This window comes from Vulpes lagopus, chromosome X (genome assembly GCF_018345385.1).
Source record: "Vulpes lagopus strain Blue_001 chromosome X, ASM1834538v1, whole genome shotgun sequence".
NCBI lineage: Eukaryota > Metazoa > Chordata > Mammalia > Carnivora > Canidae > Vulpes > Vulpes lagopus.
In genome coordinates, this window is record NC_054848.1 from 117,461,924 (window position 1) to 117,488,469 (window position 26,546).

General features: G+C 46.7%; 1 protein-coding gene across 5 annotated transcripts in view; it reads right to left on the minus strand.

Moving 5' to 3' along the window:
* Positions 1-26,546, minus strand: part of IDS (iduronate 2-sulfatase) — a 63,641-nt gene that overhangs the window by 15,643 nt on the left and 21,452 nt on the right. Inside the window, exon 10 of one of the 5 annotated variants that reach the window (XM_041740911.1) lies at positions 15,799-16,310. The exons of 3 other annotated variants lie outside the window; for them this stretch is intronic. In XM_041740911.1, coding sequence (XP_041596845.1) covers positions 16,153-16,310 — 158 coding nt within the window. In that variant the 3' untranslated portion in view covers positions 15,799-16,152. Of the gene's footprint in view, positions 1-15,798; positions 16,311-20,800; positions 20,838-26,546 lie in introns of those variants that run through there. One more of the 5 variants, XM_041740913.1, reaches the window with a different exon arrangement.

Sequence of the window (26,546 nt, forward strand, 5' to 3'; positions counted from 1 at the left end):
CATAATGAGCAGAATTCCTGTGAGCTGTCAGGCATGTAACATGGACAATAAATAGGTTTTTTTGCTAAGCCACTGAGATTTGAGGGTTATTTGTAACTATATCAAAACCTAACCCATGCTGACCCATACTGTTATTAATCTACCATCAGCTGTCCTGGATCAAATTTATCTAAACCTTTATTTCTAGTAATAGAAAGTTTAGTTGCTGGTATCCACCTGGTTAAAAAAAAAAAAAAAGACACTGGTCTAACTTTCACAGGACAACGAGAAAGAAAAGAATAGCTCATAGATAGCTATTGCATGGTCTGAAAAAACATAAGAACAGTGTGTTCAAGTTCTGGCTACTACGAGCTCTGTGCCATGGACCAGTCATTGACCTCTCGGAGCACCAATTCTTTTTTCTTTTTTTTTTTAAGATTTATTTATTTATTTGAGAGAGAGAGAAAGAGAAAGCATGCGCACGCTTGCAAGTTGAGGGAGAGATAGAGGGAGAGAATCTCAAGCAGACCTCTGGCTGAGCACAGAGCCCAATGTGGGGCTCCATCTCACGACCCTGAGATCACGATCTGAGCCAATGCCAAGAGTCAGATGGATGCTCAACCAACTGAGCCACCGAGGCGCCCCAGAGCACCGATTCTTTTTAATCTGTAAATCGCATGGTAACTATTTTTCAGGGTTATTGTAAGGAGAAAATAAGACAATGGATGTAAAGCACTTGGCACAGAGGCCAGAAGACAGCAAGTGTTCAGTCAATTACTATCAACATCATCACCATTATTATTACTTCTCAGTATGTATTTACAATCTTCCTTTTGAAATACCGTCAGCCCAATAACTCGTTAACCTTGTGGCTCCCTGTGTATCAGAAATAAGCATATTTTTGCATGCAAATATGCTATATTTATTGATTCCTCTGTCTCTGTTCAATGGAAGAAAGTACTGTTGGTAGAAATAAAATATCAGCCTCAACTTGCACATATACCCAAGATCTTGTAAGTCATTACAATGTGTTTTTGAGAGTTGCCACTTCACTGCTCTATAAAAAGCTTCCTGGAAAAAGTATTAACAGATGGCCTCTTACTCTCTGAGACTGTTAGTAGCACACCAGATGGCAACCCAAATGAGAAGATTCAACTTAAATTCTCCAAACTGAAGGAAATGTGACACTAGTGTTTTAATAGGTGTGCAGCATTAGAGGTAGCAAAGAAATGATCAGTTAAGATAAAAACTCATTTTCTCTCCTTATTTCAATGTGGAATACAGTCTCCATTATCTTGCCCGCTTGCCAGATAGTTCATATAAAATGCTGGAAATGGTTTTCCCAACACAAACAGAAATTTTATTTGAAATGACTGACAGATTTATGAGGTGTAAGGCCAGTCTAAAGAATGAAAATACAAGGCAGCGCCCCAGGGACACATGCTCTGTGCCACGGACACTCCTTTCTCTCCAGGACCAGTCATTAGTTTGCACCATTTTGCTCTTATTGTTAGAAATATTAGGCCTCAGTTCAACTGTCAAACTTTTGACAGGGAGGTAATAACTATTCTAAGATACTTACCATCTTTTCAGATGTCCAGCTCACCCACCAGTGAATAAAAGTCTGGACTGGGGGTTCCCTTCACAGGCATCACTACTATCCTAATTTTCCCAGGTGCCTCTGCATTCCAAAACAACCCTATCCCATGAAGGTTCAGGAAAAGCCAACAGAGTCTTCATATTGGCTTAGGAAGGTACCTTTCTACTATCTTAGGTTACATGAATCAATGAAGAAGTTTTTAGATATCAGAGCATTCCCAAATACCAATGTTTCAAGGGGCCATGGACCCGAACCCTAAAGTTGATACTCAACTACACCATTCTGCCCACCACTGTGAATCTTCAAATATGGAAGCCAGTGGGGCACATAGTTCAGATGGATTTTTGGCAACATACCTAGAAATATGGTCTGTAGCATGAACACACAACATTAAAATGTGCATATATACTCTCTGAATCAGTTACTTTGGGGATAAATCACAGCCTCCCTGATTACACAAGGTCCTGAAGGGGTTAAACCTGGGAATATTTTAGCCTTGACCACTGCCCTCCTCTCCTGTCTCAGGTGCAGCTATAGTGCAGGGCCGGGGTTGACACAAAGGATACAAGACTTTCACAAAGCACATCAAATTTCCGGGAGCTCCTTCCAGTTTTCTTGTGAACTCTTAGGACTGCTGGAGGTAGTGGAAAAACAGGGATTGGATCCACCCCCTGCTCTCTTGCATTCTCCATACCTGTGAGATGTAAACTCAGACTCTGGGCACCCTACAATTGGAAGACCGACATGGCTCCAGGGCTCCAGGCAATAGGCACAATCTAGAGAAAGAATGTGTCCCTCGAGGGATTCTGACAAGCATAGGAAACCAAGTTCCAAGAAGTGCAAGTTGTCACATGTTCTCAGCACTGTCTAGGGGAGGAAAATCCTGACTCTGGGTTGGTTCAAGAGATGATCTTTGCTATGGGACAGAGACCAGATCCCTGAATTCCCTTGATGCTGGAGTAAAAGTGCCCACCTCCAGGCCGCCTACCTCTCTGAGCAATATTTGGCTCCATGATTCTGCTTTCCCGGTCTGTGGATGCAGAGGAGACACAAAAGCATTATGGCTACTGGAAAGAAGGCCAGTCATGAATCCTTTCACTTGTTGCTTTGGACACCACCATCTGGTATTTCAGTTAGTGTGAGTGTATGCTCATTTTTGACACCCTGACACAGTTCAAGACGAGGGCCACACTGTAGAACTGGAATTTCTAACCTGGGGACCATGATCTTTTAGAACAGGTCTTTAGGAGTTCAGTGAATGCATGTATATGTGTGAATGCGTGTATATGCGCATATAAGCATGTGAGGTTAGGAGGTGAACCAGAGGTTCTTCCAGATTCCCTAAGTGGTCCAGGGCTCAAAAAAAGGTTAAAAACCATTTCTCTAGCTCCCTCACTGGTGAACTTATGGAGGTGCTGGGAGGGTGGCATACCTGGAGAGGGCATGGGAGCTCCGTGCTGCACCCCCCCCCATTCCTATGAAACTTTGCCCTGTGCCTCTCTCCCATCCACCAGCTCCTGAGTTCTATCCTTTATAATAATAAACCAGTAATAAGTTTTTTTAAAAAAATTCTCTAGAATGTGGTGATCCAACCAAGAAGTTGCTTTTGAGATACCCTCCCACCACTAACCATCCCTCTTACACCCAGGTACCTAGAGGGTATCATCGTATCCCCCTAAATGATAACAATGTAATGCCTAAACAGCAGGCTCACCATGTCTACTATCCCTACATATTATCAGAAAAGCTTTTGCCACCTCTCTCAGTTTATAATCCAGAAGTGAAATAACTCCTATTGTTTGCTAACCAATTCCTCGCCCCAAAGATAAGTCTGTCTTTTCTGTCCTGCTAAGTTAGTATAATTGGCTCATCTTCCAGGAATTAGAAGGGAGGGCCAGTAGATGGCTAATTTTTATCGATCCCCCACACGTCTGGATTTTCTTTGCCGTGTGACGTGTTTAGGGCCCCAAAACGAGGCTGCATTAATCTCATAATAATTAAATGAAAATGTGATTGCCAGTGGATGGCAGAGGACAGTGTGGAACCTTGCAAACCACACGGCTAATCTCTCAAGACAAAGAAAGCATTGATATAAAGTCAAATATGCGGATAATAACCCCGCATATTTATCACGGTGGTGGATCGAGGCAAATCCCACAGAGAAAGCCTGCCTTTTGGCTTCGGCATTGGCCGCCGTCCAAACTTCACAGCCTATAAACAATGAAAGCCTTTCCATGAAGAAAGTTCGGAGTGGAACTCGCTTGGGGTCCCCAACTTTCTGAGGAAGTGCTCAAGCCATAAGTCAAAGGAACTGTTTTCAGCAGCCCGAGGTGGCAGGCAGGATAAATGGCCTGGCCGTGAATGCGCACGTTGAGAAGGAGCTGGAGGCGCTCAGGAAACGCCTGCGGGCCGCTGCCGCCTGTCTCAGCGGGCCTGCGCCCAGAGGAAGGCCCGGGAAGGTGTGAGGCCGCAGCGGGAAGCCCAGCTCGTCCACGCCCGGCCCGGCCCGCGAAACACAAGGGCTTCATTGTTGACTCGCCCTGGAAACAAGTCTACGGTTGGACTAGCAGCCCTGTTAGGGGGACGAACAGCCAGCTGGGCTCCTCTGTTCTGTAAACCTCCTCGGGAGGTTGAGGATGACCCTGGGTTAGGTCAGGGGTGCTGAAGCCTGCCGACCGCCTGGTCCAGGAGGTTGGAAGCCCTGGGTGATCGCTGCCGCTCCACCGAGCTGCTGCCACATTAGCTGACGCTGTATTTTCCCGAGGCGTTGACGTTTTCCAGCTTTTGAAGATGTAAATTTGTGATGTGTGAAATGAAAAGTACAGTACCGGTTCCTTTGAAACTCGAAGAGTCATTTAGAAAAAAACTTTCCCTCTGAGGTCACTGGGGTGCTTTCACCTCGGGCTGGCTGTTAGCAGACCTCATTATGAAGACTTGCTTTCTAAATATCAAAGTTTCTGCATACTGAGACATGGGGGGTGGGGAGTGGTACCCAGAAGAGGCTGGAGGAAGATGGGATGATCAGAAGTCTCAGCACCGGGCCCACTGGGGTCCAGACCCCAATGAAGCAGTCCATTGTTTCTGGAAGGCCTAGAGCGATGCTCTCAAATCCACAGAGAGCTGGTGGGAATGAACCCCTCTTGTTCTTTCTTCAAGTGATGACATAGCTACAGGGTGTTCTAGGGACACAGAAGTGGGCTGAAGTCACCTCCTCCTGCCCCCGCACCTCTTCTGGGCTGGGGTCTCTTGCTGGGGGAGGATGGAAAGTTGGAGATGATGATGGGTGCCTGTGCCCTCCAGAATACTTGTGACCAAAGACGTGGGGTTCAGAGGAGACTCTTACACATAGATGCCGCACAAAAAGAAGTCTCATTGAGAAATTTCATGAGCATGTGTGGATCCTCAATTAGAGATCTCCTGTGGGTGGGGATGGGTAGAGAAGCACAAAATCATGTAGAGCTGCAGACGCTGGGTGCTGGGCTAGACTCCTCTCCACACCCCAACCTCCCAGCGCCTCCATCAGAGCTACAAATGGCTCCATGGTGTGGAACAAGGTACATATGATGAACATACATGCAAAGGCCCAATGCATACTTGACATATACTGAATATGTAAAGTGTCTCGCACAGCCAGGAGGGGTCAACACATCATAGATATTGATTGCGATTATCACATGATTGAAACCGTGACCAAGTTCTATCACTGGACTGAATCCCCTGAGGGCAGACACCTCTTGAGGCACAGTTCCTGGAAAAGGGTGTCAAGGCAGTCAGTGTTGGGTAAATGTTTCTCAATGAGTGGATGAATAAAAGAAAGAATGAGTGAATGAATCAAAGGAAAAGCACTACATAGGCATTGCAGGGGAAAAAAGGACTTTCTCTCATCCTCCGCATCAGATCAGTACTGCTGATCTTACCTCCTAACATCCTTAAAGCCATCCCTTCGCTTCCCTCACCACTGCCCCCACCCCGTCATTAATTCCAGCTTGGCCTCGTCAAACATCTCCTAGCTGGTCTCTCTTCTACCCATCTCAATTCCCCTTCTAACTGATGCTCCACTCTGCAGTCACCGGGATCGATTTAAAATTCATAGCTGATCATCAATGCCACCCTCCTTCTTAAAACATTACAGTGTGGGGGATCCCTGGGTGGCGCAGTGGTTTGGCGCTTGCCTTTGGCCCGGGGCGCGATCCTGGAGACCCGGGATCGAATCCCACATCGGGCTCCCGGTGCATGGAGCCTGCTTCTCCCTCTGCCTGTGTCTCTGCCTCTCTCTCTCTCTCTGTGACTATCATAAATAAATAAATAAATAAATAAATAAATAAATAAATAAAATAAAATAAAATAAAAAACATTACAGTGTGGTGCCTGGATGGCACAGTCGGCTAAGGGTCTGACTCTTGGTTTTGGCTCAGGTCGTGATCTCGGGGTCCTGGGATTGAGCCCCATATTGGGGGTCCTAGGATTGAGCCCCGCATCAAGCTCCATGCTCAGCACGGAATCTGCTTGTCCCTCTCCCTCAGCTCCTCCCCCCACTTTCTTTTACTCTCTCGAATAAATAATCTTAAAAACACACACACACACACACACATTACAATGGATCCTTTGCACTTGGGATAAAGACCAAACTGTAGGAAGGTAAAAGACCTGCATGGCCACAGTCACAAGAGAGACGAATTCAACTTCCAGGTCACAATACCCATTCGTGGGGAGGGCATCTCATGCAGCAGCTGCAGAAAAAAGCCCCGCTCCACCCAGTTACCGAGGACACCCGTGGCTGAGATGGAGCAGCTTAAGAAATTTGAGAGAATCCATTCTGGATTTTAATTTCTTTGGAGTGAGGAATTCTAAGCTGTGGATTTCACTTACAAGGAGAAGGGATTTCAATTTGGGACCTTAACTCCTTTGGACTTTACCTTATAAAAACAAGAGGATTTAATTTATTTTTGTTTTCTGACATTGTAATATTATGTGCAAAATATAACCTAACGCAGCATCTATTCTAATTGGAACTAAGTCTTCAAATATAGATACGTATATATTTTGCAACTCATGTTTCCTGTCCTTGGTTCCATTTTCATAATAAAAGGAGTATAATATTTTTTTCAATTTTAAAGTAAATGTGTTCCCTAGGAAACCTGATTTATTTATTTTTCTGATGTTTTATTGTCCTAAAATACATGTAACATAGAACTATCTTGACTATTTTTTAATTTTTTATGTAGTCTTTATTTTAATTCCAGTACAGTTAACACAGTATTATATTAGTTTCAGGTGTATAAAATTCCATACATCACCCAGTGTTCAACACAAGTGTGCTCCTTAATCCTCATCACCTATTTCACTCATCCCCCTGCCACCTCCTCTCTGGTAACCATCATATTCTCTAGAGTTAAGAGTCTGATACTAGTCATGCCTCTTTCTCTGTTTTTTCTGTTGCTCAGTTGTTTTGCCTCTTAAATTCCACATATGAGTGAAATCACATGGTATTCGTCTTTCTCAGACTTATTTTGCTTAGCATAGTGCACTCCGGCTCCATCCACGAGGTTGCAAATGCCAAGATTTCATTCTTTTTGATGGCTGAGTATTATTCCATTGTGTATGGATAAAGATTGTGTACACACAATACTTTGTGGACTGCTTCCACAATCTGGCTATTGTAGATAATGCTGCTATAAACATTGGGGTGCATGCATCCCTTTGAATTAGTGTTTTTGTATTTTTTAAATACCCAGTAGTGCAATTACTGGATCATTGGTAGCTCTGTTTTTAACTTTTTTTATTGTTCTTATTTGTTTTTAACTTTTTGAGGAACCTCCATACTGTTTTCCAGAGTGGCTGCACCTGTTTGCATTCCCACCAACAATGCAAAAGGGTTTGGTTTTTTTCTCCACAACCTCACCAATACTTGTTTCTTGTGTTTTTGAGTCTAGCCATTCTGACAGGTGTGAGGTGATATCTCATTGTGGTGTTGATTTGCATTTCATGTGTCTGTTAGCCATCTGTGCATCTTCTTTGGAGAAATGTCTGCTCATGTCTTCTGCCCATTTAAACAGATTATTTGTTTTTTGGGTGTTGAGTTGTTATCTTGGCTATATTTAAGTACACAGTTCAGTGATATTAAGTACATTCAGGGATCCCTGGGTGGCGCAGTGGTTTGGTGCCTGCCTTTGGCCCAGGGCGCGATCCTAGAGACCCGGGATTGAATCCCACGTCGGGCTCCCAGTGCATGGAGCCTGCTTCTCCCTCTGTCTGTATCTCTGCCTCTCTGTGTGTGTGTGTGTGTGTGTGTGTGACTATCATAAATAAATAAATAAATTTTTTAAAAAGTACATTCAAATTGTTGTGCAATCTTCACCACCATGTATCTCCAGAACTCTTTTATCTTATAAAACTGAAAGTCTATACTCATTAACTAACTCCCCATCACCTCCTCCCCTCAGCTCCTGAAAAGACCATTCTACTTTCTTTTTTATTTTTGAATCTCCTCTTTCCCCCCATGCCCTAGCCTCTGGTAACCACCATTTTCCTCTCTGCTACTGTGAGTTTGGCTTTTTTTTTTTAATTCCACATTTCAGTGATATCATGCAATATTTGTCTTTCTCTGGCTTATTTCATTCAGCATAATGTACTACAGGTTCATCCTTGCTGGTGCAAATGGCAGGATTTCCTTCTTTTGTAAGGCTGAATAATATTCTGTGTGTGTGTGTGTGTATTCTTTATCTGTTCATGCATTTTCTTTATCCATTGATTCACTGACAAACATTTAGGTTGTTTCCATATCTATAATACTGCAATGAACATGGAGGTGCAGATACTTCTCTGATATCGTGATTTCACTTTCAGATATACTTTCAGAAGAAGGATTGCTGAATCATATGATAGTTCTAGTTTTAATTTCTTGAGAGAGACATCTTCATACTGCTTTACCTAATGGCTCTACCAATTTACATGCCCACCAACAGTATAAAAGGGTTCCCTTTGTTGCCACATGCTCACTAACTCTTGTTATCTTTCAACTTTTTGGTAATGGCCATTCTAACAGATGTGAGTTGATAGCTTATTGAGGTTTTGATGTGTATTCCCTGATGATTAACAGTGTTGGGCTTCTTTTCATATATCTACTGGCCACTTGTGTGTCTTTGGTAAAATGTCTTTCAGGTCCTTTGCCCATTCTTAATTGGGTTATTTGTTTCTTTGCTGTGTACTTGTATGAATTGTTTATGTCTTTTGGATATTAACCCCTTATCAGATATGCAACCATGTCACTGTTTGGTGGATGCTGGAAGAGCCAGTGCATAATGCTCAGTGCTCTTGGTCCCCATCATGGTGACAATGAAAGCAGAGGTAGACAAGGGAGCCTCCACCAGCCTGCATTCCTAGCGACTATGAAGAGCAAAGCTCCCTGCTCATGTGCATTGGAGAATTCATGTGAACGAGAAACTGAACTTAGTTGTGTTACCCAATGAGATGTGAGCGTTTGTTTGTTACCACAGCATACTCCAGCCCATATGGACCAATACAGACTATCTTTGCTGAAAGAGTTTTCCAAGGAAATTAATAGTGTAAACATAATTTTAGGGGTCAAACAACCTATGTAAGGATATAGCTTTCTTCTAGTACTTTAAGAGTGCCCATTTAGGGATGCCTGGGTGGCTCAGTGGTTGAGTGTCTGCCTTTGGCTCAGGGTTTGATCTCGGGGACCTGGGATCGAGTCCCATATCAGGTTCCCTGCAGGGAGTCTGCTTCTCCCTCTGCCTGTGTCTCTGCCTCTCTCTGTGTGTCTCTCATGAATAAATAAATAGAATCTTTGAGAGAAAAAAAAGAGTGCTCATTTACTTAACATGTTAATAAAAGTCATTATTGTCTCCTCATTAAGGCAAGTTCCCAAAGATCCTTTCTGATCCCAGCTTGAGTTAGATGAATTTATTTTAGCACATTCATCAATTGGTAATGGATTCCAGTAAAGGTTTTCTGCTACATGTCCTTCATCTTTCTGGTCAAACGTTTATTGAGCACTCACTGTGTCTCAGGTACTTGTTCTAGGTATTGGGTATCAACAGTAAACAAGAAAGACATGATTCCTTCCTTCAGGGAGCTGGGACACATTCTACAGGAAAAGAATAGGGTGCTTGGAGAGTGTATAACATAAGACCTACCTGGCCAGAGGGAACAGAGAAGGTCTCCTGGAAAATACCACATTCCCACTGAGACGTGAAAGATGAACAGGAATTAGCCTGAGATGGCACCTCTTGGCACAATCTTGATTGGATGGAATGTTCAAGAAAGGTGGTATTTAGGTTAAAGTTCTACCTTTTAAATTAAATAATTAATTATACCTCATATATAAAGACAAAAGTTCAGTACTTTCATAGCTACTCCTATATTGCTGTTACAAACTCTCAGTGAGGTGGAGTGCTGAGAATGGGCTATTCTCTCCGGCTTTGTAGGCATTCTCTGTGCCTGGCCTAAGCCTCTCAGCCCTGACCGTTTCCATGCATACTGGCCCAACTTCCAACTGCCAGTACCTGAGTCTCTTTGCCTGAGTAGGCCCCTCTTGTCCTCAGTGGTGGCCGACTTGGTAACACACCCTTTATTGGCTGTTTTCCTATATCGTTTCTTCATTCCTCTACATGTGTTTTCTGAGAGCCCCTCTGTCATAGTTAATTTTGCATGTCAGCCTGCCTAGGCCACGATGCCCAGTTGTTTGGTCAAACACTTGTCTACATGTTTTATGAAGGTATTTTTTTTATGTGATTAACATTCAAATCAGTAGACTTTGAGTAAAGTGGATTACAAAGCAGATGACCTTCCGTATATGGGAGGGCCTCATCCAATCAGTTGAAGGCCCTAAGAGAAAAAGACTCAGGTCTCCGAAAGAGGAAGGGATTCTGCTTGAGATGGCCTTCAGGCTTGAGTTGCAATATCAGCTCTTCACGGGTCGCAGCCTCCTGGTCTGCCCTACAGACTTCAGACTTGGAGGCCTCCAATTCCTTAAAATAAATCACAAATCTCTCTTTGTCTCTCCCTCTCTTTCCCTCCCATTCTCTCTCTATATATATATGAATATATATTCAAACAAATATATATACAAACATATATAAAAATATAAATACATACAAATGTACAGCCAAGTGACTTGCTGAAATCACAAAACTACTGTGATATATCGTGAGGCCCAGAAGCCCTATCTCCTCAATGGCACCATTTCCACCCATGAAGATTGGGAAAACACTTGCCTCGAATACCCTTCTTGTGTCTGTGGCAGACATCATGAGTTGATCTTTCTTTTTCTCAGAAACTTTCTCAAGACATGCCCTAGGCAGCCTTCCACAGTCCATAGGGCTTGGCATGCCAAGAGACACCAGTTGGCTGTCCCTTTCTGAAATGCATCACATCCCTTTCATTTTTTTTATTTTAAATATTTTATTTATTTACTCATGAGAGACACACAGAGAGAGGCAGAGACATAGGCAGAGGGAGAAGCAGGCTCTCTGTGGGGAACTGGATGTAGGATTCGATCCTGGGACCCTAGGATCATGCCCTGAGCCAAAGGCAGGTATTCAACCACTGAGCCACCCAGGTGTCCCATCATGTCCCTTTCTGAAACGCATCAGCATCCTTTCTGAATTTGGTAGCAGCTGACAGTGTCTGCCTCTTTTTCCTACCTCTAGTGTCTTCCCAGGCCCTTGAAGCTGGAGCCAACTGTGCCTTCCAGCCCCAGCAGACCCTGCCCGCCCTGCTACCACCAGTCAGGTGCCAATTCAAACCTGCCCCATTCCTTACTGGGCTGCAGACACCACCCTTGCCCACAAAACCTCACACCCTGGGGGCCGGAGCTGGAAATGAAGTGTCACTCCCAGAGCCCAGACCTGCCGGGCAACCACAGCTGAGTTTAACGCAGGCCTGGCCAGGAGGGGATGGTCCCCTGTGTTGATGGGCTGAGAAAGGGAACATATGAGTAAGTAGACACCTCCAGGCATAGTAAGTTATCTCAAAGGCTCTCATTCCAGGGGCCTTTAGAGGCACCAACTGAGAAAAGAACAGAAAAAGTCACAAGCTCATCCTTGAGGCTCCACACACGAGACTAGAGCTCATTTGCATGATCGCCAAAGTGCTTACAGAACCGACCAGCTCTGGAGACCATGCTCTGTCGACATTGGGCTGGGCAGCCTGGAAGCTGGAGCCTGCATGAGCTCTGCTTGGGGTCGTGGAAAGACAGGGCCTCCTGCAGCCCCATGGCAGGGCCACAAGGGAAAGGATGGAGTGGGGGGGCGGGGCCCAGGCTGCAGGCGGGTGGGACATGGTGACAGTGATGGAGATAACACGGTGGGAGCGTGGGAGCCTTCCACAGAGGACATGCAGCAACACAGGCCAGGCCTCCATGCCTTCATGCCAGCCTGCCACATGAGCACGGGCCAGCTGGGCAGGCCAGGGTGCTGGGAACTACAAGGCCGCCGTTCCCAGCTCCCAGTGAGAAAACAGTACATGCTTCACCAAGGTCACTTTGCTGAAGCCATCCACAGCAAAACCAAAGGCCATTGACCCGCATAAGAGATTAGGAGACCGAGGCGCTAGTGTCAGCATCACCACCAACCCGCAAGACGCAGCCGAGGCCAGGAGCTAGCCACATGCAGGGCGATAGGGCACTAGTTCACGTGGCCTAATCAAATCCTAAAAACAATCCAGTGATATAGGCAGGATGTATCATCTCCTCTTACAAATGAGGGGACTGATTAAGGCTCAGAGAGGCTAATACACTTCCCTAAGGCCACACAGCTAGTCAAAGGTGGAGTCAGAATTCATATCCCCAAATCAGGCCCCATTGACAACTGTGATGGTTTCCCTTACCAGCTCTCAGTGATCACAAGGGGCACCTGGGCGGTTCAGTGGTTGAGTATCTGCCTTTGGCTCAGGGCGTGTTCCCGGGGTCCTAGGACCCCGTCCTGCATTGGGCTGCCCACAGGGAGCCTGCTTCTCCCTCTGCCTGTGTCTCTGCCTCTCTCTGTGTGTGTCTCTCATGAATAAATAAATAAAATCTTTTAAAAAATAAAAAACCACAGTGATCACAAAGCAAAGCAACAAATACTTTTTGGACATTTGTGAGGCCCTGTGCTGAGAAAGTATGGTAGATAAGATACTACAAGGTTCCTGTTCTCTGGATCCCATATGCTTTTGGGGGAAATGCACAATGTGCCACTAGCAAGAACAAAACTCAAGTTCAGAAAATGGTGGGTGCGGTGAAGAGAATGAAGCCAAGAAACACGAGAAATATGCGGCAAGTCTGAAGATTGGGTGATCGGGGAAATGGGAGACATGAGCAGATGAGGTTTTCAATGGCCCAATGCCTCTAGAGGAAGTCCTGCTCCCCAATGTTGTGCATGTATGAGTGCCAGGGCAAGGCCCACTACCCAGATCGAGCCTGGCTTCTGGAGGTGAAGACCCGCAGGTTAACCCCATGTCCCCTACACCAGAAGGTGTCCCCCAGACCTGGTCCTCCACCCTGGGAGTGGCCCTCAAGCTATAGCCTGGCCCGGTAGCATGCCAGTCTTGGCACAGTCATGTGCGTGTGAGAGTTTGGTTTGGAACGACACCCCTTCCAAGTCTAGTTTATGCAGAAGGGAGGAAAATAAATCCACGAGAAGCAAATTGCCACTCACAACGAACACAGCTCCCGTGTAGAGGAGAACTGGCCTTTCACAGGACTCTGGAGTATGACAGCTGGAAAAGATAGCCCCTGGATGGGGAGACCCAGATCCAGGAAGGAGATTTGTCCCAGGTCACCCCATGGGTCACCATCAGGGTCAGGGTCAGGGCTTGAATTTCGGTCCTGGGAGGGCAGAGATGGAAACACAATCCCTAACATCCAGGTCCTCACGGTCTCAGCAAATAAGGAAGAAATGTTCCAACTAATTACTCCGGACCTTGACACTTGCCAAGTAATAATTCTATTAACTCGCTGCTTTTTTTCAGAAGTGTCCCTTAACTAGAGACCTGCTTCCCTCTTAATTGTTTCCACTGCAGCCGTGGCGGCCTGGGATGTGCAGACTAATCACTTTCAGGAGGGTCCTACCTTCTCCTCCACCTCATGGAGTTTGGGGAAAAAAGAAGACATACTTATGGAGCAGATGCTAGATGCAGTGCGGATATGGTATGGTCCCAGCACCAGCTCACTGAGGGCTCCCAACATAAGCACAGGGAGCTCTGCATCTCCCCATTCCCCCAAGGAAATAGGCCCAGAGAGGGAGTGGCTTGCACAAGGCCATCCAGCTCTCATGTGGCGGAATGGGGTCCATCCAGGCTCAGGTGTCTCCTGAGCCACCTGAAGTTCCAAGCAGACCAAAAGAGGGGACCAGAGGACCAGAGATTGGGGGCTCCTCAGGAAACCTGGTTTATTTGCCAAACCATAAAATAGAAATTTGGGGACTGCATGTCCCCACTGAGTCCTGGAGATCTCCAGTCAGATGGGAGAGCCTTGTGGGGAGTCAGAGGAGGTAAGTGTTCATGCGTTGGGACCTCAGGAGCCCCATGTTCAAGAGGCCCACTGTGCCACCTACAACTTCGCTGGGTTCACCTTCTCTGGCCACCCAGAGTTAGATCTACTGCTGGTCTTACCTGCCTCCCCAGGTCCACAGTGGGGCCCAGGTGACCACGCCAGGGGCTAGGCCTGTATCAGCATAGCCCATAGGCCCAGGGCCTCCCAGAGCCAGGCCATGGTGACCACTGGCAGCTCACAGTGGGGCTTGGAATAAAGTCCCCCAAAGCTGGTGTAGGTGTCAGGGCGAGGGCAGTAACCGAAAAGAGAAAAGGAGAACATTACCTCCAGTTGCTGCTCCTAAGTGAGCAAAATCCCTTCCTCTGAGACCTCTAACCACTAGGCAGGTCTAAGAGCCTATTTGTTCTCTGTCTGAACATGTGGCATTTATTACCGCCCACCTTGGAGGAGGGCTTTTTGTGCCCGGCTTCAGTGCTGACCACCCTGAGTCTCCGAGTTTCCCCAGAGAAAGCTCATTGCTACCCCACCGGGGTCACCCTTCCCATGGAGGGGGCCTAGGTTTGCAAATCCAAACCCAAGATGCTCAGTTAAATCGGGATTTCAGATAGACAGCAAATCTTTGTTTCAGTATGACCCACGCCATATCGGGGACATACTTACAGCGAGCAGTCATTCATTGTTCATCCGAAATTCATATTTCACTGCGCGGCCTGGATTTTATCAGGCAGCCCCCTTGGTGGCTGCCACCTGCTGCCAATACTGGCTGATAGGGAAAATAGTGTAATACCCTGTTTTGCAAAAGTATTTGGGGATAAATACTACAGGCTGCCGCCGCGACATTTCTTCCTCTTGTGTCATTTTTGGAGGACGTTTTCGCCATATAGAAAGCCTGCCTCTTGTGGGATGCAAATGAGACCCAGTCCCAGAGGGGAGAAAATGAGTTAGAAAGCAGTTAGAAAACAACCCCAGGGGACCCGAGACCCGCGCTTCATCTGCCGAGTCTTTTATTCTCGTTAATTCATAACAGTGTCTTTTAAATCCTGGACTAGAATTCGAGAACAGTCGGCGTGTGAGTGTGACAGTCATTACTCCTAGGAGACGCCCCCTCCGCCGGCTGGGCGCCCTCGGCGCGTTCCTGGAGCCACAGCGGCCTCCAGTGGTCGCCCCGGGAACCGCACGCTGTCTGCACCCGCCCGGCGAGGGACTGGAGGGGTGGGGGCGGCCTGGGCTGCGGAAGACCGGGCGTCCCTTGGCTGCCTCGGGGCCCCGGGCGGTGGGGGGTGGCGATCGCCGCCCAAAGACACGAATCGAAGTGCGCCACGTGGAGACAAAGCTCTTCCCTGCTGCTGTGAAGCTCCGACCAGACTGGGGTTATATTTCATCTTGCCTGCCAGTGTACTACTGCTGACCCAATTTTACAGATGTTCTCTTCAAACCGGACCCGGCTTTGTGAAGAGTTTTAACTATCAAGCTGCGGTGATGGAAACGTCAAAAAAATCCTTTAAATAGATGAGAGGGCGGTTGGGCTCAGGATTGATTGTTATTCTACCAGTTGGTTAGACTTAAATGGCTAGCTAGGGGGTGTGGGCAGGGTAAAAGCACTGGAATGAAGACCCCCCACTCTCACCCAGCGCTTCTTAGGCCAACTAGCAACAGTCTTGCTTCATTTCCGAGAAAGGGAGGCACTACCGATCGGTTATTGAAAACACACACGACTCCCATAACCTTGTTCATTTTCATATATGTAGCTCGGAGCAAGAGGTTCTCTGCCTTTGATTTGAAAGGAATACAAAGAATAAAGGGAAATGAAAAATATGACCACAGAGAGGCAGGCACTTGATCCTTCATGCACACGCATACACACACACACACACACACACACACACACACACACACCTTTGTGCCTTCCAGGTACCACACAAAGGCAATTTTCCAAACGGGTGGCCACCAGCCTTTCCTCTTTTCACAAGTTGGTCTTCTGGCGGCTGCACAGCTTTCGGCTTTCGGCAGACTCATTTGCACATCATTTCAGCTGAAATCTCGTCCTCTTCACTGGGGACGCCCAGGGAGAGGAATGTCACCCCGGGAAGCAGCCCTTGCAGGGGGGCCATGGCAAGGCGGACAAGGAGGCAGCCACAGAATAGACATGGTAGATTGGGTCTGAGGTCTGCTCCACTGGGCTAGCTGCGAATTCTTTGCTGAGTAGCTTCCCTCCTCTGGGCTTCAGCTCCCCTCCTGGAACGAGAGGCTGCATGGTCAGCTGCCTGACTCTCAGTCTGTAATTCTAGCTATGAGGCCTCTGGCCAAAATCTTTAATTTAATTCATTCATTCATTCAGCAAACACATGAGTGCCTAAAACGTGCCATATGCTGGGTTAGAGGCTTAGCACAGAGAAATTAATAAGGAACCCCCCCCCTTCTAGGATGAGGTCATTGCAAAGTGACAAGAGTATTAGAGGAGAGGTACAAACCCAGGTGCTGGATGCCCTGCTGATGGCAGTGCAAATTTGTGCGACCTCTTTGGAGCCCAGTTTGGTCCCAGCTCCCAGACACTGCCAAATGCACATACTACGAGTCAAGAGCCCTCGTTGCCTGACTCTACTTAAGCATAAAATGTTTGGGTTCTTTTTTTTTTAACTTACTGAGTCCCAGGGAACCCAAGGGAAGGCTGAAGTCTATACTCCTAGGGCCATGAAAGGACACAGGTGACCAGGCAGCTGCCATGACCACAGTTGAAATCACACCATAAAAACTGGTGACAACAGTGCCATTGCGACTGGCCAACCCTGGCACCCCAGCTCACCACTACTGCAGAGCCTGGGCGCTGTGCCACCACTGCTTACTATCACAAAGATGGAGTTGCCACAGTTTGTGTTTTACAGACTTGAGGTGGAAGGTGTCTGCTTAGCTGGGTCAAGGTCACATGCCTATATTATAGCCACAAGGGAGCCACAGGGAAAGTGGCCATCCAGCATTTTGTACCTCTACAGTAGCAAGTTGACTCTGCCTGCCACCCCAAGTAATAGCACGGACATTTCCCAAGCAGAGGAAGACATTTATGATGCCAGTGGCTGAAATCGTGACAAGTGTCCTCTACACATTCCTTTGCCTTTGGAAATTCCATTTCTATGATTTCCATTTCTACAGAGATACGTTAATGCTTACACAAGTGCACACAGATGATTGCACAGTGGTGTTCTCTGCAAAGAAACGAAACTTGAAACACCTAAAGAGTCAGCAGTAGAGGCTTAGGGGAGTTAAGGACAACAATGCTGCCATTATCAAGATTGTACTCATTCATTCTGCAAACATTTGTTGCAGCTGTTACTATGTTCCAGGCAAGGGGAGACAGGGGCACAAAAACAGACACTCCACGCACCACCATGGAGCTTACCAGGGAGACAGCAAAGGAAATAATCACAGAAAGGAGTGTGAAAGTATCACCGAGCCGAGGCTAAGAAGTGGTACAGGTGTGATGCAACCTGGCCTGGTCAAAGACTTCAGAGAAAGATGCCTTTGGGAAGACAGGGTAGGAGTTGGGGTAAGGAGTTGTGGCAGTTCGGCAAGGGCCAAGCCATGGAGGGACTGCATACACAATGGCCAGGTTCAAGTGTTTTCTGCTTGTCCTCATCTCAATGGGAAGCCATTGAAATATCTGAGGATGAGGGAGATGCAAACAGTGGGCAGTAATGCCATCTGATTTGCGTTTCTCAAAGATCATCTTTTGAAAGAACCATGTGAACTGGAGTGTACTGCAGTGGGAGTGGAGACCACTCAGGAAGTGGTCACATGTCCACAATGATGGGAAATGGTGGCACAGAATGGCACCAGTAGAGATAGAGACCCAGATGGGTTCAGGATATACTCACAGAGGTAAAATCCACATGGCCTATACGTGGATGTCTACCTCCCATGGAGTCATGAAAGACAAGGCTGGGTCAAGCAGCAGTCTTGGTCTTAGCCTTTGTAGAAATATTCACATTTACTAGACGTCATGCAAGAGGAAGGAAACTCTGTGGTTTCTGCTTTTGTCCTCCAGGAAACTGTCACATGCTCACCAGGAAATGCTTCAGATTTGAGTGTCATAGAAAGTTGGAGTTGGGGAAGCCCTTAGAAATTATGCAGCATGAAAAACAGGTTGTAAAACAGAAAAACAAACAGGACGTGGAATAGGGTCCAACTGTTTAATATATTCTGCATAGGAAGGGCTGTGCCAAGTAATGGTGGTGGATTATTGCCTTTGCTTTTGTAGATTTTTCTAATTTTTCTATGATGAACATGTAAAATACTTTCACAATAACACTGAATCCAATATAATTCTTGAAAAGAAATTACCTACTATATATAACTCCTCTTCTGTAGGGGGAGCAAAACTGAGATGGGGGAGTCTCTCTGGACAGGGAGAAAGGAGAAATCCAACCATTACTAGAGAAGTGTTTTTGTTGTTGTTTTAAATTCTTCATCTTTATTTGAAAGCTCCTTGCCCTCTTTAAAGATTTTCAAGGGGTGCCTGGGTGGCTCAGTCAGTTAAGCATCCTACTGACTCTTGGTTTTAGCTCAGGTCATGGTCACGGGGTCATGGGATCAAGCCCCAATGTTGGGATCCACGCCCAGTGAAGAGTCTGCTTGGGATTCTCACCCTCTCCCTCCTCCAGCTCACTCACACTCTCTCTCCTCAAAATGAATAAATAAAATCCTTAAAAAGAAGATTTTCAAGTCTACATGTAAAGGGCCACTCACCTTGTATAGTCAGCAAGTTACTGCAATAATTGAGTGTGTACTCTCCAAATCATGGACATCTCAGAGACAGAAGGGGGTTAAGTAGTTAGTTCTGCTCTGGCCAACGGTTGCCTGTGTCGGGATCAGGGTTTCTTAACCTTGGCACCATGGCCATTTGGAGCCAGACGGCTCTCTGTCATGGGGGCTGCCCTGTGCATGCCTGCTGTCATTTCTGGCCTCTTCCCTACTGGATTCCAGTAGCAGCACCCCCATTCTCAGTTATGACAATCCAAGAGGAGTCTGGACATCATCAAATGTGCCCTGAGGGCACAATCGTCCCCCCATCCCATCCTCTCCCCTCCCCTGAGAACCAAAGGCCTAGATGATGCTTGCATACCTCAGGTGACACAGGTCACCACACGTAGGAGCAGGCTCTTCCAACCTCGAGCTACTGCTCAAAAGTGCGACCTGCTGCAGAAGTGGCCACCTGCTTCTCTGCAGCATCCAGTGCTGGCTCTTGCCTGGGGGCCGTTATAGCTCATCCAGTTTCTCTTGCCTAGGATGGTCCTGGAGAGATTTCAAGACGGTGCCATGCTCTGCCCCTCACCTACTCCTACGTCTTTCCTCCTCCACGCTGAACATTCGTCCTTCAGCTGTTCCTCACCAGAGACATAGGGTCTTCCATTTGTCCACCTTTTCCATGACAGCTCCAGGTCCTCAGCCAGACTCAATTCTCTGGGTGCTCGCAGCACAGAGGCAGAGCAGCTGACAACCTCCCTCCTCTGGATACCTGTTCATGTGGCCAGGCATCCCTTTTGCTCCTGGCACCTGTGTCAGACTAGGTCCCCCCACTGAGCCATTGACTAAAATGTGAAGGTTCACACATGTGACGCTGCTCCCTTGGGTCACCCCTCCTTAGCACCTTGGTCCTGGGGCCCAACCATTAGGGCGACTTTTATTCTTCTCAAACGTCACCAGTTCACAAGAAATTGGTACCCGTGCTCGCCTCTGAGGACAGAGAGGTGGCTGGGGATGGGATGGAATAGGAAAGGACTCATCGTCACATACCCATGCATGCCCATTAAACGTTGTACCAATAAACTTGGTATACTGCCCGGTTGCAGTAAGTCAGTCAGCAGATAAATCCACTGGACATATTTCACCTGTTTAGACTCACCCAATCCTCCCTGCCTGTCCTGATCCATTTGGAAATGTGTGATGTCTTTCAGTGTTCTCACTTTCTTCCCCCGAATTTGATAAGCATGCCTTCCAAATCTTCACTCAAAGCCATCGATAAGGAAAGGTGGAAAGGACAAACCCTGGTTTGTTAAGGCACTTTTTAAAAAAAAAAGATTTTATTTATTCATTCATGAGAGACACAGACATAGGCAGAGAGAAGCAGGCTCCCTCTGAGGGGCCTGATGTGGGACTCGATCCCGAGACCCCAGGTTCCCGACCTGAGCCAAAGGCAGACGCTCAACCACTGAGCCACCCAGGCATCCTGGTTAAGGCACTTTTAAGTCAAGGCACCAAATGGGGGCCTTTCCAGTTGGTACCCCATGAACCCACCCATTTCCCTCAAGAAGACAAGTCAGCTGTCCTTTAAGTGGTTGTCCTCAATAAAGGGCCACCCAATTGGTCACCTCACTTCCTCCTTCTTCCTGGGGCGTCTCTAACTGCAAGACAAGCTGAGAGAAACAGCACTGCCCAGAAGGGTGCTTCCATGCTCAAGTGCAACTGCCTGCCTGCCACCAGTAGTTCAGCTCTTTCATGACACCCACATAGCGCCTGGCCTGGCCTCACCCGGGTGGGAACAGGCCGGGTACCATGAGGGGGCCAAACTGCACGACGATAGGGAGGTCTGTTAACTGACTTCATGCATTTGCAGACAGCATCAAGCAGTTCCAAAACAGCAGCAAGAACTGCACACACAATGATAATGGCAAATTTAATATGATTTATTCATACAATAACTCATGCTGCACTTAACACAAATACAAGGATACCTTTTTCAATAGTGTGGAAGAGATGAATTCATAAAACCTGTTAAGTAAATAATGAGTTTTGAATATAAATCACCTGCAAAGGTTCTTTCCCAAGCACACCCGAAACGACAATAAATTAGGGGCCAGGGTTTTGTAAATGTCAGCCTCAGTTCTGCTCTAAACCATCTTACCTACATAAATCACAGTCCCTGACTTTTACAGATGGGAAAACACAAAAGCGGCGAACCCCTGGCCTTCACTCCTCACTCTGCCCACGTCCTAAGTCTGGCTTCCTAGCAGGTGCCAAGGATGCGGGACATCGACCCTTCCTTCCACACCACCAGCAGGACCCTGCTCCTTCCACCGGGGCTATGCCACATTGCCCTCTGCAGACACCTCCCCCAGAGCCACCCTAAGCCTCGTTTGTTAGCTGCCGCCTGGAATCACCCCCATCAGAGGCCTAGGACCATCATCCGGAATGCAGAGATCACCACCAGTGGCTGCCAGCGATCCTGGGTGGAACAAGGAATAACAACCAGGACACTCTGATCCCCAGGCAAAGCCCTTAAGGATGGGCTCTCCATCACATCACAATGCCCAGATTTCAGCAGACGCTCGAGAGGAAAGCACATTGGCCCCACCAATTAGGCAAGTGGCCGGGACACAGCAGGAACTTCAGGAGAACATGGGAAGTGAGTGCCAAGAGCAGTGAGGGCTCTTATCCATCACAGCAACACTGTAGGTGATCCGAGTGACAGTCCTCTCGGCTTCAAGTTCTCATGTGTAGGGGAGAGACTGCCAGGGAGAGGTAAGGGGACACCGAGTGCACTTGTGGGGGTGCGTGTTAGGCTGACAGTGGGCTCAACCACAATGGGCTATACCTCAGGCCAAAAGAGATACCGGGGGACAGCTGTGTCCTAATTCAAAGCCCAAAGGAGCCATAGCCTGTAGGCTGGACTTGGGCAAGGAGGGGCTAAGCTTCACTTGCGAACTGATATCCAAAGCCCCTCACACAGTGAGGCACGACACTGTCCCCATTGAACACTAAACCCCATGCCCCCCTCTCCCTAACCCCTGGTAACCACCGTTCTATTTTCTGTTCCCGTGGATTTGACTACTCTAGGAACCTCACAGAAGTGGACTCATACAGTATTCATCATTCTGTGCCTGGTTTCTTCAAGGTCCATCCATGTTGTAGCATCCGTCAGAGCTTCCTTTCTTTTAAAGACTGAATAACACTCCATTGTACAGATAGACCACATTCTGTCTCTCCGTTCTCTCCCTGATGGACACTTGAGTTGTTTCTACCTTTTGGCATTTGTGAATAATGCTGCTGTGAACATGGGAGCACAGTTATCTGCTCCAATCTCTGCTTTTAATGATTTTTAAGTAGATACCCAGTCTTAATCAGTTAAAAAAATGTTAGGGTGTGGCACGCCTGGGTGGCTCCGCGGTTGAGCACCTGCCCCTGGCTCAGGGCATGATCCTGCAGTCTTGGGACCGAGTCCCACATCAGGCTCCTTGCATGAAGCCTGCTTCTCCCTCTGCCTATGTCTCTGCCTTTCTTTCTCTGTGTATTTCATGAGTAAATAAATAAAATCTTTTAAAAAATGTTAGGGTGTGTGCCAAGTGATGAGCAAGGTGGCTGGAGGAGCTGAGGGAGAAGGACCAGCAGACTCTGTGCTGAGCACAGAGCCCAATGTAGAGGCTGGATCTCATGACCCTGAGATCATGACCTGAGCCGAAATCAAGAGTCCGATGCTTCACCAACTGGGCCACCCAGGCACCTCGCTAATGTTACTTTAGATCACAGAAGCAAGGATTAGATGTGAAAGACTGCACCTATGTAAAGGTACAGATGTCGTTATGTGTGCATATGTGTGCAGACAGGAAAAAGAACAGGGAGAAATGCACACGAATGTCACAATGGTTGTATTCTGGAAGGTGCTCTTCTTTTCATCCTCACCATTTTCCATGCCTTCTACATTTTACCCAGTGAGCATATATGACTCTGATAATGGGGTGAAGAGACAGTAGGTAGATGAAGTATAAAACCAAACCACAAAAACAGCAAAGGAAAGTGGATATTTATTCAATCTCCAGATTGGGAAAGGTTTCCATATTTAATAGGAAAACAAAATCACACAGGTCAAGAGTAATTTGTTTGATTCTTTTAAAAAGTAAAACACACAGCCAAAATTTAAAGACAAAGTCACATGACTAGAAATAAAAATGGTCAAGAATTTTCTAGAGAGAACAATGATCAAGGTCACTGATAAGCAAAGAGTTAGAATGTCAAACAGGATACCACTTTCGCCCATCATCATTATGGGTGGCGGCTTTTTGGTTTTATGGTTTTTGTTATTTGTATGCTTTTTTGCTTTATTTTTCGTTTTCCTGCCCTAAAGTAGCAGGAGAATGGGGAGAGGGGCCAAACAGAGCTTTTGACAATTGGGCACCGAGAGACCAGCTTAAGGGAGTAGTTTGAAATATATGAAAACATTTTATTCAAAAAGTCATTCGTTATAGCGTCATGTACAATACCGCAAATTTGGAAATAAGCAGGATTTTCAGTCACTGAAAGAAGGTTAAGTTAATCATGATAAAGCTACGCATGCAAAAAAAAAATTACCTCCAGCATAAAGCATCTTTGCAGAAATTTATAGTAACCACCTATCATAGTTAGTGAGAAAAGGAAGAATGTAGAACTGCGAGATAAAACATGGGATGATCATAGCAATGTAAATAATTCATACCCCAAAGAAGGCAAGATATTAAGTGACCATCTGGGGGCAAAGTACTGATGCACTTCCTTCCCTTTTACCACGTTTCTGTTTGCCCATCTCTCTGCAATTAACGCATTAACTCTGTGCTCAGAAAAAGATACCTTTATTCCAAAGTGGCCACGGGACTCTTTAGCGATGTTACTGTTCGTTTCGTGCCTCGACCCACTCTTGGGTCACAGACCGCCAGCCTGTTGGAGGTGCTGGGCATGGAGAATGATCGTGAATGGGACGGGGATGGGGAGGGGACAGTCTAGGGCGGGCAGGGGGGTAGGGATCGGCAAAGGAGAGTCAGGGACCAGCGCGCACACTGGTCGGCCAAGGAAAGGGGCTTGGTGGAGCCAGGGAAGACTCTGACTGCTCAGCGAAGGTCGGTGTGGACCCCGTAATAGGCACTGGCGGTGTTCGCAGAGGGCGGGGTCTAAGAGGGACTTCAGGAAGACACGTGGATTCTTCAGGAGCCAGGGAGGAAAGAGGGAGGGCGGTAAGCTGTGTGGGAAGGAGGTAAGAGGGCTGGTGATGGAGATGGCACTAGCTGGGGGGCGGGGGCCGAGGGTCGGAGGGCGCTCCAGGCGCTGTGCTTCGACCCGACAGCCCTGGCGGGCCTGTGCGCAGGTCTCTGCATGAGTCTTTGCCACCACGGGGCGGAGAACCAGCCTCTCCCCGGGGGGAACCTGCCAACAGCCAGGTGGACCCGGCTCATGTTCCGAGTTAGTCTAGGGCTGCTCCGTTCCACTTTCTGCCACGATGGAAAGGTTCTAGATCCATGCTCTGCACCCACCATGTTAAAGCTGATGAGCACTTGACACAGGGCAAGCCTCACGGAGATTCTGCTTTGGAATCATTTGTTGCATTTCAATTCATTGACATTAGTCACGTACGTCTAGCGGCCACTGGACAGCACACACCTAGGGGCAGTGATTCTCAAAGTGTGGTCTTTGGGGGAGCGGCGGGTGTTTGCAGGAAACGCACGTTCTCAGGCCCTACTCCCGCCGCGGGCCACAGAAGCTTCGTAGGTGGGGCCCTGCACGCTGGATTTCAGCAAGTCTTCAGGTGGCTCTGATGTACCCTTGCGTTTGTGAGCCACTGACACAGGGCCCTCAAAATTTCTGGGCTCGCTGGTTCTGGTTTCAACTAAACTGATGCCAAAACCCTTGCTCAAGTGAAATGAGGCTTTCTACAAATGAGGTGACTGGAGGGCTGTCAAGAAAAGCTGTCCAACTCAGCAGGAGGAAAAAGACTATGCAAAGCAACAGAGACATGGTAACTTAAGGCCAAGTCAGGGCAAGGAACATGGTCAGCGCTGAGTCTGAAAAGCAGAAAGTGGCTGTTCATCCTGATGTGTGTGGGAGACGTGCAAAAGAAAACAAAATGCGGCTCCATGTTGGGTTCAGTGCCCATACCAGAAAACATCCATCACCCATGAGATGATTTGGAAGAGCAAGCCACTGAACAAGAAATACAGCCTTTGCTCCTAACAGGAGAGATCTGTAAAGGGGGGCCAAGAGAAACTAAAAGCTAAGGAAGGAGAGCTCTAGCACTCTGACACTGTGTCCTCTTGGAGAAGAGACAAGATAGACATGCTTCCAGTACAGACAGATCGGCACACAAAAGCACCCCATGTGGACCCGGCCCCAGATCTATCTGTCACTTCCCTCTTCTGGTGCAGTGCAGCTTACAGCTTCTGCAGGAGCAGCACTGGGAGACTTTTGATACTAAAACTTTGCTTCAAGAAGTAGAGCGAGAAAAGATGATGGAGGGTACACACTGCAGCCAACGGGAGCCACAAATGGATGTGAAAGAAAAGCCTGTGTTAAAACTCATCATTATAACTGTGCAGTCGGAGATAAAGCTAAATACACGGAAAATATGTCATGAGGAATTTACAGGCCAGATTGTAAAAATCTTAGCGGAAGTGATGAGAGCGATAAAGAGGATGAAGGAGGAGAAATAAAAGGCCCAGGGAACCCATCTACAAATAAAGCTGAGGCTTCCAGAAGAAAGATGAGCCTCGGGATCAGGAGAGATGAATAGGGCCCTTCACTCTTCAACCAGAATCTGCTGTTGCGAGGACACTAAGTCACTTAATCACTTTGAAGATCGCTGTGTTACCATATATACCTCTGTTGTGGGCTAATTATTAAAAACACTGTCTGAAATTACTGATGTGGAGTCCTCTTTCACTATAATATCTTGCCTTTTTTGTTACAATTTAATACACTTAAACAACTTAATCTAATTTGCTGCAGTTTGTTTCACAAGCATTTACCTTTAAACACTGAAGCTCTTGTAAAGGAGAAGTACTAGAAATTACTCACTTTGATACAGGACTGGGTAAGATGTTTATTTAGAATGTGGCTGACTCATCTGATGACTACTGATCACTGATCAGCTTCCATGTGTTAGAAATATGAGTTGTGACTATCCTGTCCTTTTGAAAATGCTGTAGGCCAAGCTGATGATAATTACCACCTGCCTTTCTGGTTACTTTATTACTTAGGGAATACAGAACCTTATTCTGGAGGAATAGAAGAAATTACCTTATTTTACACTAAATGAAGTTTTCACAATTCTTGAAATAATTTAGAATTTGGTAAAATGAGTGTTGTCTTTAATCAGCAATTAAAAGTAGAATATTTCCTGCATCCTGGATAAGTGGATACCTGCAACCAACCATTCCCAAAGAAAGAGATCACTAACAGTTCATGGATACAGTTTCGGGTTTAAACATTTTCCACTGTGAATAAACAGTGCCTTTCAACTGGTGATCTTTGCAGTCAAGGGTTATATAACTTGCTAACAAAGTATTATTTGGGCCAGAAGTCTCTGAACATTTCTAACTGAATTTCTCATATATCTCATCCCTCTAGTTTGCTGGGGGCATTGTTTATTATTTGACATATAAACTCCACATTAATCACTTCATGCATATTTTAGCTTTGGATTTTGAAACTTTGCCATCTCACTAATGAAAACTGAAGACA